A 12,507-nucleotide genomic window follows, 5' to 3' on the forward strand; every position below is an offset into this window, starting at 1 on the left:
TGCCCTCCTTGTCTTCCCACAAAACTTAACACCTGTGTTTCACTCATCTCTTTCACTGCAGAAAAGAAAAGCTCTACTAAGACATCTTCCTTCTCTTTTTAGCCTAAATGGGAAAAGGTGGTGGGGAGGGAAGATGCAACTTATTCCATCATAACAGTAGAACAAGTTAAGAGATAAAGTTGGGGATGAGTTTTGGTTCATGTGTCAATCACACGACACTTGCCAGAAGCACAATGTTGGAGCAGTGGCTCCATCAGCTGACAGCACAGTATGCTTACCCCAGCATAAAATGCATTTAAAAGCAGACACGCTTTGCAAGAGGTTGTGCTGGAAACCATGAGCAACATGGTCCACTGACATATGTGCTTGAGTCTACTTCCTTGAGCATTTCCTTACCTTCTTGTTGGAGGAAATTGCATATATTTTTTTCTCACAACTGGTAACAATCAAAATATACTATTTTCCTCGGATTTGGCTGCTTATGGTTGAGTAAGGTTATGCATCAGCTATGATTTGTTTGTCTTTCTTACACTTTACCCACTAAAAATCTTTTTAGGATTAAGTACAGAACATTACTTATAGACACCTTAAAATGCATTTTTGATTCATTAAAAAGAGAAGCCAGCAGTTCATTCTTACTTCTGCCACTTTAGCCGGTACAATGTTTCCTTCGTATGGGCATCCCAATGCACATGACACATACCTATAATAAAAAGAACACACAAAGATCGTTTCATATGTTTATCGGTATCCATCCACGTTAAATATGATTTTGAATATTTAAGCCAGTCAATGTAGAATACAGATTTGAATGAAAAGTTAAAATTACATCAGATGAAAGTAGAAGGTTTATCAATTTTCTTTTTAAATCACAGAACACAGATTTATAGCTTATTTATGCTCAGTGGATGTCACAAGTTGGCAATGCAGCCAAGCTAATAGTGCTGCAGGAGACTTCAATTGTTCTTGGCATTTCCCTCTGAAGTTCTAAGAGCCAGCTCAAGTTTTGCCTTGCGTGGCCCACACAAGGTACTCAGAAGAAGATATCACCACCTTCTTGTCCTAATTACCCGAATCATAGAGAGCAACACAAGCAACTTGTAACAACATCTCACAAGTCACTAGAATTGTGGTGAATGGGGTAGCTTTCACCCTCTCTCTCTGTACTGCCATTTCCATCCCTGTGTCCCAGAAGAAATACAGCTCCATCGCAAGCTGTATTTAGGTATGCCTTGGGACAAGAAGAAATCAAGAAGCCAGAGTATTTCTCAGAAGCTATTGGTTCCATAAAGCACAAAAATTGAAAGCCACAACTGAGCCTCCACTATTCAGTCCTAATGCTGTGATACCATAGAATTTGGTTCAAATTTCCCTTTTTTAAAGGCAATTAAGAGCCATGAAATTCCAATTAAACTTCTAATTGTTTATCTTAAATTGATTAGGAATAGGATTAAACTAACCAGAAACAGTCATTCAGAATCAAAAGAAGTGTGGCTGTAAAGGGATTTACAGCAGATTCAGAGGCAGACAGAGCCCCAGCCCCAGTGGGAGGTTGTTCAGCTGCTTAATAGAAGAACAAGAGCCTTCATCGATGCCCCATCATTCCCTGTCCCTCAACACTGAAGGATATAATGCAAAATTATACACTGTATAATGTGAACTGGATTGAACATATGCCAGTTTGCATGTAGTCATGGTCCGTGGGGTAAAGGATGTATTGTTTCTTTGCAGCTGAAGGAGAAACTGACTGATAGAATTTGAAATTAGGATGAGTAACAGGCAAAAACAAATTATGAAAAAATGTCAACATTTTCATGCAAAGAATTTATTCCATTCCTTTTATGAAGGTATGGCGTTGGCACACTGGAAGTAGCAGTAAGAATGAAGCAAACCTTGAACCTAGAAAGAATTTGATTAGCCCTGACAAAGAAATTGAAATTAATTTTGTTTCCACAAAAGTGGTTGGGTCCATTACCTACCACTCATAATTTTAGTCCAGATGCCTACTAGGCATGATTTCAGTTATCTGTATGTCATTATGAAAACCAGGTTTTTGAAGCCTGACCACAGACTTCATGAAGTATCACCCCCAATTTAGATGTCACTGTTTAAGTTTCAAAATTCTTAATTTTCTTATCTACTTTAAAGATAAAAAAAGCAGCTACTGTCAACAGTTAAACACTGCCCTGCTTTTCAGTGACACATAACTCAAAAACAATTCAGGATAATTTCTTTAATTTCTTTTATGCACACACAGTATTTCAAATGAAACCAGGCATGAAAAATTTAGACCCAAAGGATGACTTTTTACATACTACTACAGTGCCTAGAGCTAGTGAATACACAGAATTTTACTGAAATTATTTTGCAACATCAGCCACAGCACTTATTATGAAGTGAGCATGAACAGTACTAAATACAAAGTAAATGCAAAACACTTAGCACATATGTGCACGTTCCCTTTAATTACATATATCTGTATATGTTCCTAATGGCTACATATGTTAGACCAAAAAGATGTGCATTTGGTAGTGATAATGTGGTATGAATGACATCTGGAATGGAGTAGCGCAAGCAAAAGTAAAAGCAGGCCAAAAGGTACCTAGAGAACAAGGGAATATTCCCTGTGGTTCACACAAGTGAGCAGAAACTCGCCTGAGCTCTCATAATTCAGCTGGGCCTGCTGGGGTATGAAAGTCTGTGGTGACCTGAAGAATCTGCCTACTGCAATGTACAAATCTGTTTGAGATTATGGACTCTCCGCATGCTTACAACATTGTGACTAGGTTGACATTTTAAACAAGGAAAATATGATAGGTATAATTGATCTGGGCATCTGAAATTCAACATTCAACTGGAGAAAATAAGGATTACTGAAAGAATTTGACCAGAGAACAAAGCCCTGTGGAAAAATGAAAGAACTGTTTTTCAGTAGAGTTCATCAAGGATGAGCTTGGCAGAATTTTATCTAACATTCTCGTTTAACGAATTAGCATTAGAAGCAGAGATGTGGTGATAACATTACATTTCTTGGTGCTGTCAATACAAAAAAAAAGCACTGGGAATTAATGGAGAAAGGACAGGAGCAATAGAAATGAGAGTCAGTTGATGGCAATGACAAAGAAAGTTAAATGCTTAAAATGAGACTGTAAAAGAGTAGAATGTGCTCCAAAGACAGATGCGAGGATAAGCATTTCTAATAGAGAACATAAAATATGAATTTCATTTGACAAAGTCTTGCTAAACTCTTACTGAAAATAAGAGACACAATTTGAGTAATTTGTAGAAAAAGTAATGCAAGCTGGAACAGATGCAGGCAAGGGCTGAGTACTGCTCACAGGGGTACAGAGAGCCTAGCATGTGAAAGGAGAAAATTATGCATGTCTATGTGAAAAAGAGAAGATACTCATGTGTCTGGTCTGAGCATTTGCCAAGACATTTAGACTTAGAGCAGTGCTGGGTGGGATGCTTTGTAATTGCATTTGTGTGGTTCCAAATTAGGTTCCAAATTAAGAAGCTTAAGTGAGAGCAAATAGGTTTCAATAGGAAGGTGCATACGTTACCTAGATATGTTTGGTTGTTACATACTCTTTTTTGTGTTTGAAATGAGCCATAAGGCATTAAAAGCACAAGAGAACCCAGACAAAGCAGAGCCCCAAGACCTCCACTCACAGCCCTGCAAAATGGGAGACAACTTTGAATAACATGCTGAAGAACTGCTTAGAAAGGAGAAAATTAACAAGACGGAGCCACAGAGAGTAACAAAAGACAGAAGTTTAAAGAAGAGTCTGGTCAACTGCAGCAAACACTACTGACAAGTCAAGAAGAATGAGAATAGACTACTGTTTCTGAGATCTTGTCATCAGGGAGTTTGGTGAGAGCTGTTGCAGTTGCAAGCAAGGAACAGAAGCCAAAGTGTAGGAGTTATAGGAGGGAATCACAGAAGAGGGTCTCCAGACAGTAATTATAAACAGCGCCTTCAATGAGCTTAGGAATGAAGAAGAGATAGGCGATGAGATATGATATGAAGAACCAAGTAGGGTCAAAGGTGCAATTTTTAAGAGGCAAATGCTTGCTTATATTGCAGTGGAAAAGAGCCAGAGGACAGTGAGAGGTTAAGAAAGAGAATAAGGGAGGGGAGAAAGAAGAAGAAGAACAGAACGTGGGGTCACAGGGGCAAGTGGAAGGGGTACGGATGGAAAGTAGACAAGAAACTCCTGCTACTCTGACAGTGGAAGAGAAAGAGAAAGGATTAGGGGAGGGGAGGGAGAAGCGAGTGACAGAAGGAAGATCATACTGTATTTTTCCTTAGGAGAAAAAGCGAGATCCTATGTGAAGAAAAGCAGCAGAGGGAAAAAGAGGGAAGAGTTTGAGCAATGAGTTACAGAGGCAACTGGGATTTGATTTGGGGATTCAATTAAGTTGGAGAATACAGCTGTTTTCTAAAAAGATGGCAGGACTGAAAGAAAAAAAGACTGTAATGAAAATTACTGTCTTGGTCTCAGGATATTCACTAGAGGCTCCACAGCATGAGAGAAGTAAATATCTGGGAGTTCACCAAGCAGACTGCAATGGAAGTGTTTAATTCTAAGTATGTGCTTAAATCTTTGCTGAATCAAGGCCAGATGTTTTAGTAGCTTAAGTACGTCTTTAGCATGCAATCAAGGAAAGAGCCCATGCAACCAGAGGTGGAAAAGAAGGACCTGTAATAAGTGAACATATCTATACAGCTACTTCAGGAACACACGGTTAAAAGCTGTTTTGCTCAGGTTCTCTGAAATCAGAATTCCTCCCTTTAATAAAAAGAAGTTCTCTACTTGTTTCACCTGGCACTTTACCTAGTCTCTTGTCTGTCCTACATATTTCACTGCAGGTGAGTTATCACTTGGCCTTCTCCTAAACTGTTTTCTATGCATATAAAAACATTAAAAAAATAAACCCCAACAACTCTACTGTGTAATATTTTGGACAAAAATGCTGAACAGCCTCTGGGGATGGGGAGGGAGAAGGAAGAGGAAGAGAGTTTTCAATTTCTTCCACTAAGCCAAACCCAAATTGCAATGCTCCACAAATGGCATAGACAGTGTAAGGTCCCCACGATCAAGGTCACTAGGAATGGTGATAATCATCACACCAGCCCAAAGACTGTGAAGTGCAGGACATAAAACCACAAACAGGGTAAATGAGCAAACTTTTCATAACCAAAGTGTGTTAAAAGGAAAATGAATCCAAGCAGAAACTGAACTCCATGTTGTAATCAGCCCTTTGTCAGCTTGTTTCAGCAAGAGTTCCAGAGCCAGATCCACAGCTGCTACCACAGCTGGAAGCACGGAGCCTCCTGAGAAGCCAGTTGCAAACTCAGATGCTGCTGTTTCCTGTTTATTATTATAGTGTAAGTTCGCATATAATTTACCATGTTCACTGCAGATGTATTTATTTTTATTGGACATTCGTGCTAAAATGTATATGCCTATCATTTGGTGAATTCATAATATTAAGGTTGATATAGTCTGTCTCTTTGCAAAGGAAGCCATTTGTTAAAAACAAGCAATCTTTACTGTATGGAGAGGGGAAATACAAAAGACAAGAGGGAAATGAGATTCTTCCAGAAAAAGAATCTCCAAGCCAAGCCCAAAATATTTAAATATGGCCAGGATTTTTTTCCCACATTCAATTAAAAAAACACCAAAAAACAAACCAAAAAACCTATATCTCCATTTATCTAGTGCCCAGTTGTGAGCATATATATATATATGCTATTCAAAGTGAATCCTGTAGTAATAGTACTTGTTATTAATTTTAGAATGCCTAGAAAACACTGTTAAATTGTGGACTCTGTTCTAGAAAATAAATTCTCTAAAACCAGAACAAAACTCTTCCTATAATGAAGGGCTTCTTAACCACTTAACTTTTAATAACTATGCCAAATATCCATGGAGCAATCAGTAACACATGGGCAAACACATTGTATTGTTACCTTATAATTTTGTACTAACATTTCAAGTCCTAATTTGCACTACCGTTTCAGAGAAAACAGGGATCCTTTTTACTTGCCACAGGTATCCAAAAAAAAACCCCAACCCCCCCCCCCAGCTCTTCTGGCCTGCTAATATTTTCTATCTGCAGGCACAAAAAAACGGGTAGAAGTTGGTGTTAAGTTTTTCCTAAGGAAAATCTCTCCTCTTACATAGTGCAATCATGCAGAACGATAGTACAATGGCTCCTACATCCTTTTCTTAACCTGTCCCCAGTACAAAGAAAAGCACCAAGTCCCCACATTCCAGTCATCTCCAGCTTCTCAAACTTCTCCAGGGGACCGTGACCAGCTGGCTTAATCCTGTGTAACTGTAGATTTGTTTACCATTTGCATAATAAAATGTGCTGCCTCCAAGTCTATTAAAACGTAGGTCTACATTTTGTTGTTCCCATAACCTCAGATACAGGCTCACTTATGGTGACGTGAAGGTGTTAAAATTAGTTATATATCTAAAGAAGCGATAATGGCATAAATCATCCTATTATCAATATAATTGTGACTATGCTAAACTACAGAGTAGTCTACAAATGGGGGTTTAAAGCAATATGAAAAAAAGTGTACTCCATATACATACTCCCTATGTATTCCAGAATACGAGAAAATACCAGTTCAAAGTTTCTGTCTGTATTCATAAAACATTCACAGCTTTAAACTGTATTGATTTGTGCAAAACTGAATTGCTGGAGTTTATCTCATGGTAATTCCAATTAGGTATAGAAAATACAGTATTGTAAAGCCATCCAAATATCTTGAATTAAGGCATTTAAAATGAACTGTAATAAAAGAAAAAAAGCATTACTGAATTGCATTATAAAGACCAGACTGTCTCGATAATCAAAAGTTTCACATAATCAGGACATTTCTTTATAAACAAAACAGACTTCTTTATTGGTTTCCAGAATTAGTTGTTATGAAGTATATTAAAATAAAACTGATATATTCCACATGCATATTTTTTTTCAAAATAAATCCAAATATCACTAGCACACGATAAAGGTAACTAAAATCAGTTCTTTCTTTTTAAGTTTCAACTATTTTGTGTCTTACCTTGTGTATTATTATCAAAGTAGAACAAGAATTATTTCCTATAATCAACAAGGAATTATGTATGTTGTAACCTGTAACCTTTATTATAACATAATATAAAATAGAGTAATAATAATATTCCATACAATTGTTTGTTTTGTATCTATTTGTCATAGTAAAAAATATTGCTATATTTCAAGTATATCAACCATTATTTGAATTATATACAAACACAGATGTGAGTCCAATGCTGGTATGTTTCAATGTGCTTTTATGTATTGTGAACTTCACCATACTCATCATTCATAAAAGACAGAGGACTATAAACAAAGGAATGACATACACCAGTTTAGAATTAATGCCTGATTACATATGCTTTAATTTATGAAGAAGCAGCTTTGCAAGGAAATGCTTCTACAGTTATTTTACAGCACACATTTGCATCTGTTTTTCCAACACTGAAACACTATAAACATTTGCACACACTTTCATATTTGCACATGCAAATAGTACAAATTGCCTCAAAAGGGCTATTCACATGGATATTTTTCAGGACTGGGACATAAATACAGCTTTTACCTACGGGTCATGGAGAAATGTTTTTTAGTAGAGAAAAAAAATTACCACCTTTCAGCTCTTCCCAGTTAATTTTTATTAGGACTAAGACAGTCTTATACAGAACTGAATGTTTCAGAAGATAGTCTGACTTTATTTCACTGTCACAGGACACGAAGTTGGTAGTGAAGTACTCTTTGTGGAAAAGGGGGAAACACATATTCCTTACTTCCTTACTGTTCTATTGTACTGATTGCAATTTATTTCTGTGCCTTTTTAAATTTTGGAATACATTAACTTGGAAGAATCTAGCTTAACCAGAAGTTACCTAACATTTTCTTCATATGTACATTAAAAATCAATTAAATTAAAACACAATCCAAGTGACCACTTGCAATCACGGTTTGCCACAGTTTTTCATCAATCCTAGCTGTTAGGCTTAATTTTTAATCACTGAAAAAGATGTGATATTTTTAATACTACCTGAATTATGCATTAAAAGATGCAATTCCAAAACCAGCAGTATTTTGTGTCATTTCACATGCAAAATATGCATAGCGGTAATTAGCTGACCACACAGTTTATAACTGATTTGGCTCAGCGTCTTCACAGAATGTGTCCCAGATGTTATCATGAAGTTTTTATGCACGTTCAAAAAATAAAAATAAAAACCCCTTTATGATGCTAATAAATAGTCCAACTTCTAAGACCATACACAAGACTCCAATTCTTCATAAACATCTGAAGTAATTTAGTAAACATTTAGAAAACTGTGTACTGTGCTAGAGATTTTAAATGTGACAGCTGACAACATAAATTTCCTGGACGATGATTGAGTCAACGTTAGTGCAGCTGTAGCAACAGTAAGACATGCAAAAGCTTAAAGTTTAGTTTCAACTGTTTGAGTGCATTTTTCATAAGATTCAAGGATTGTCGATGATTTATTGTCACTACATAAATTCTAAATTGCCAGTAAAAATAGGAAATAAAATTTGAACCCCTTAAAATTATTTTTGGAAGTATTTTTTAACGGCACAAATAAGGAGTTAGGGCACAGCACTAAATTATCCATTTCCTGCAAATAAATAACACCTTAAACAATAATAATGCTTTAGAAAGGAAACAATATCTGTCTTGAAATTAATATAAATACAATTTATGCATATTAATATTTTTATTATCTAAGTAATTCCAGCAAAATATTTAGCCTACAGAATTTGTATTAGAAGCCAAAAATGTGTAGTCCTGGGAGCTTGCTTGAGCAAAGGCATATTCTTTTGCATGCATGAGCAAAGACCATGTTTCTTTAAAAGTAGCCAATCTATAAAAGGGTGATTAAAACGCCAAAATGTTGATTCTTAGTGCAGAGTAAAAATCTGTGTCCATATAGTCCACAGCTTCATTTTGTATTACCGTACATGACAAAGCCTATAAACAGATTCCTTATATCTTGTAATTTACATAAATTACAAGGTGCTAATCCTTACCCTAGGCACAAGTAGGATGGGATTTAGCTGTTCTAACTTCTGACATCAAAGGTAATAATCTACAGCCTATGCCTTAGATAGAACATCTCTAGGATGACTAACACAGGATAGCACCCAAGCTCATTTGCAGCCAAAAGGATGGATCTTCTGGAGAGCGGTTCATCTGATCCTAAGGCAGGTACTTAAAAAAGCACATACAATAAATCGTAGCCTGAAGGCTGCCTATTTCCCCTCTAGTAACTACAAGCAGATTTAGGATGACAAACTCAGACTTGTTGTGTGGTCATGCTCAGATCTGCCTCATGTTACAACAATAGTTGTAAACAATATATAATTATTTTCAGTAAATAGAAGCCACAAAACAAAATAAAACCTGAAACTAATCTTCTCCTAAATAACAACCAGTCAAACCATAAGCATCAATTCTAAATAGTGAATGTCAACTGGTGAACTATGTAACATCCCATCCTTTTGTTTCCAAAATGCTGGGTGTTGAGGCCATTCAACAGAAACTCATAAATCCTAATTTCTTAAACTGTCAGTTTCTGTCTCTGCTTGACTTGTCTATGTGATACCTATGGATCAGGATATAAAGAACAACTTGCCACAAAGCTTTGACTGTCTCAGCATGTAGAGAATTTTGCATGGAACTGGGATACAGAAATGCCATTTATTTTATCTGTGACTGGAAGCAGCTTCTTCAGTAGCAGCTAAATAGAGGATCATAAATCAAGATCATAAATATCAGGCTTTGATAGCTAATTCTTTTTTGTTTTACCTCCAGGAAAAAGCCACCTTGATTGCACTGAGTATTTCTATGAAATCTCTGTTTAAGTCTTATTTTCTAGTTACCTTTTCCACACTTTTCATTGAGGAAGAGAAGCCCAGTGTTTGCATCACTAAATACAATGTAACACTCCACAAATCTTCTAAATGTACTACAGTATTTGGGAGCTAATGAACTACTTCCACTCCAGTTCTAATGAATTCCCTGTAGTAGTGCAGAATTTTGTTGGGTATTAGTACCAGAGAAAATTATGGTTTACTCTTCTAGCAATAAGTTGGAAATGACAATCTGCTTCCATAATCCCTCTCCTCACAACAGCTCAAATGTCATAAACAGATTTATTTACTTCCTGGATTTAGCAGTCAAAATTGATGTTTCTTCCTTATGGGTATTTTTTTTTAACTAATTAAAAGTTCTAAGTCCATTTTCTAGAGCCTTGTTCAACTGCTAAGTGATCTACCATTAAAAAAAGTCCTGAATTCTGCATTTCTGTGTTTATGCCCCTGCTATTATTTTTCTGTCTTCAGAATTCTATTCAACAAAAGACAGTACACTGGAGCTTAAAAGAAAGTTCTGATGTAGATGGACACTAAACAATCCTTTTTTATTATTATTTCTGAGCAATCATTCCATCTCAATGCTTCCTACAGATTCCCATAACTCTGCCACCCATGATGAGTGTATTTGAATGAGTATGAACGTGCAGAAACAAGATTCATTGTATCACAATACTTGGCAATTATTCTCTTCAAAACTTATTTGTCTAGACTCTGATCTGTAGTCACATTTTATTTGTCATTAATTACTATTTTGTCTCCTCAAAATCTCCCTGGCAGGGATTTTTTAAAAGTACACTTAAAGTCCAAACAGATTGTGTTAACCTGTTCTCTTTTTATCTTTTAAGTTACTAGAATGCTCAAAACTTTCTTTTCAGTATTTTCATATACTGAAATCCACGTTCAACGGATGTTTTAGATACTCAGAATTATTACCTCAGGTTGTTTTTTTTTTGTTTTGTTATGAAATAAGGGTCCATATTCTGCAGTTCAGATTCTCGGCAGATTTTTAGGAGATTAGCTACTTTATTATTGAGTTATATTAGAAACCTCTGGACAAATAGCAGACCGTCCTCTCCTGGAAATTTTGATTTGTTGAAGTGTTATATTAGTCCAGCATCTTATCTCCTGATGCCTCAACCTCTAATTTTCACTGGATAAATTAGTTCCTAAACTAACATCCTGTGATGCAGAAAGCTGTAACATAAATATAAACATAATTTCTCTTCAATTACCCTCTTTAATTGGTTTCTTTACTTGGTTGTAATTCCACAAATCAAATGATTCTGTCAATGGCTTCCTACTTCCGAATGATTCATTTTTCTTAGACCTGTAAGCCTAAGGAAGAAAGCTATAGCTGGAGAGAACTTACATAATTTTTATTCACAACTTCAAATCTGTTCACTTTGTAGCAGATCTGATATTAAGCAGTCCGCTGTTGAAGCATTCTGTAACATACTGCACCTGCCACGACAGACTCAAAAAATTGTCCTGCATGCACTGTGTGAAGTTTGCCTAGGTCTGCTTACTGAAGTGAAATTACAGATCTTTGCACTGGATGCACAAAGTAAGCACTTTTAAAACATAACCTTTTTGAATTTTCTGAGTTCAATTATCTCATTTCTCTTCAACTCTGCTGTTTTTCCTGTTTGCCTCATTACTGGTTCTTGATACTTCCCTGCATCTCCTCGCTTTGTTTTCCTTCTTTTTATTTTTAATTACTATCATATTCTTTTTTTTTTTTTATTCGTGCTCTGCTCCCATTTGACCATTTTCTGCCTCCTATTTCCTCCTCCCTGTACATGCCTTCCCATCCTGCTGCCTTCTCGTTTTTTTCTGATGTGTGCAGGAAAAAAAACCTGCTACACAGTTCATCAGTTAGCAGACAATAAATGTATGGGAATGCTGTAGAATCCTATCATGGGAACAATCATTTCCATCACTTCAGTGTATCAGTGCCAGAATAACTGCTACTGGCATATTACAAATGCTTTAGACATACAATGTGTGGGAAGAAAAAGCAGCAGGTTGCCATTTTCTTAAACGTGTGAAACTAGTGCACAGAAGGTAAGTTAACATTTTAAGCTCCAACATCAATGTAGAGTACATTACAGGGGCTTCATGACCTTAAGTTCACATTTTCTGGACCAGTTGCAAAGTCCATTTGTTGACACCCATAGCTATTCAAAACATATACAATGCACAGGCTTTGAAGATTCCCTTGATGGTTGGTTGCCTCTATTTTGCCATTTGGTTGAATTTTGTTTGTGAAATACAGGAATATGAAACAGAAAATATTGCCTCACATGCCCAGACATGTGAGAAAACCAGAAAACAAAAGTTTACAGTAAACGTGTTCACCAGTGCCTAAGGTCTGTTGCTACACACATGCTGTCTTTTCTGAATTGACTGCCTACTCCCTTACCCACACCTATATGGGTCCTAAAATTCAGACATCCCTGAGCTTAATCCTCCTTGAGAACTTAAATTGCTAGTTATGTTCTCAGCTCAGAATTGTTTCAGAAAAATGTGGCAAACAGTGGTGGCAGAGACCTTTTA

General features: G+C 36.3%; 1 protein-coding gene across 1 annotated transcript in view; it reads right to left on the reverse strand.

Annotated features, from left to right (window-relative positions):
* Nucleotides 1-12,507, reverse strand: part of HMGCLL1 (3-hydroxymethyl-3-methylglutaryl-CoA lyase like 1) — an 87,973-nt gene that overhangs the window by 40,199 nt on the left and 35,267 nt on the right. Inside the window, exon 6 of the mRNA XM_037392498.1 lies at nt 640-703. Within this exon, the coding sequence (XP_037248395.1) occupies nt 640-703 (64 nt within the window). The remainder of the gene's footprint in view (nt 1-639; nt 704-12,507) is intronic.

This window comes from Falco rusticolus, chromosome 6, assembly GCF_015220075.1.
Source record: "Falco rusticolus isolate bFalRus1 chromosome 6, bFalRus1.pri, whole genome shotgun sequence".
Taxonomy (NCBI): Eukaryota; Metazoa; Chordata; class Aves; order Falconiformes; family Falconidae; genus Falco; species Falco rusticolus.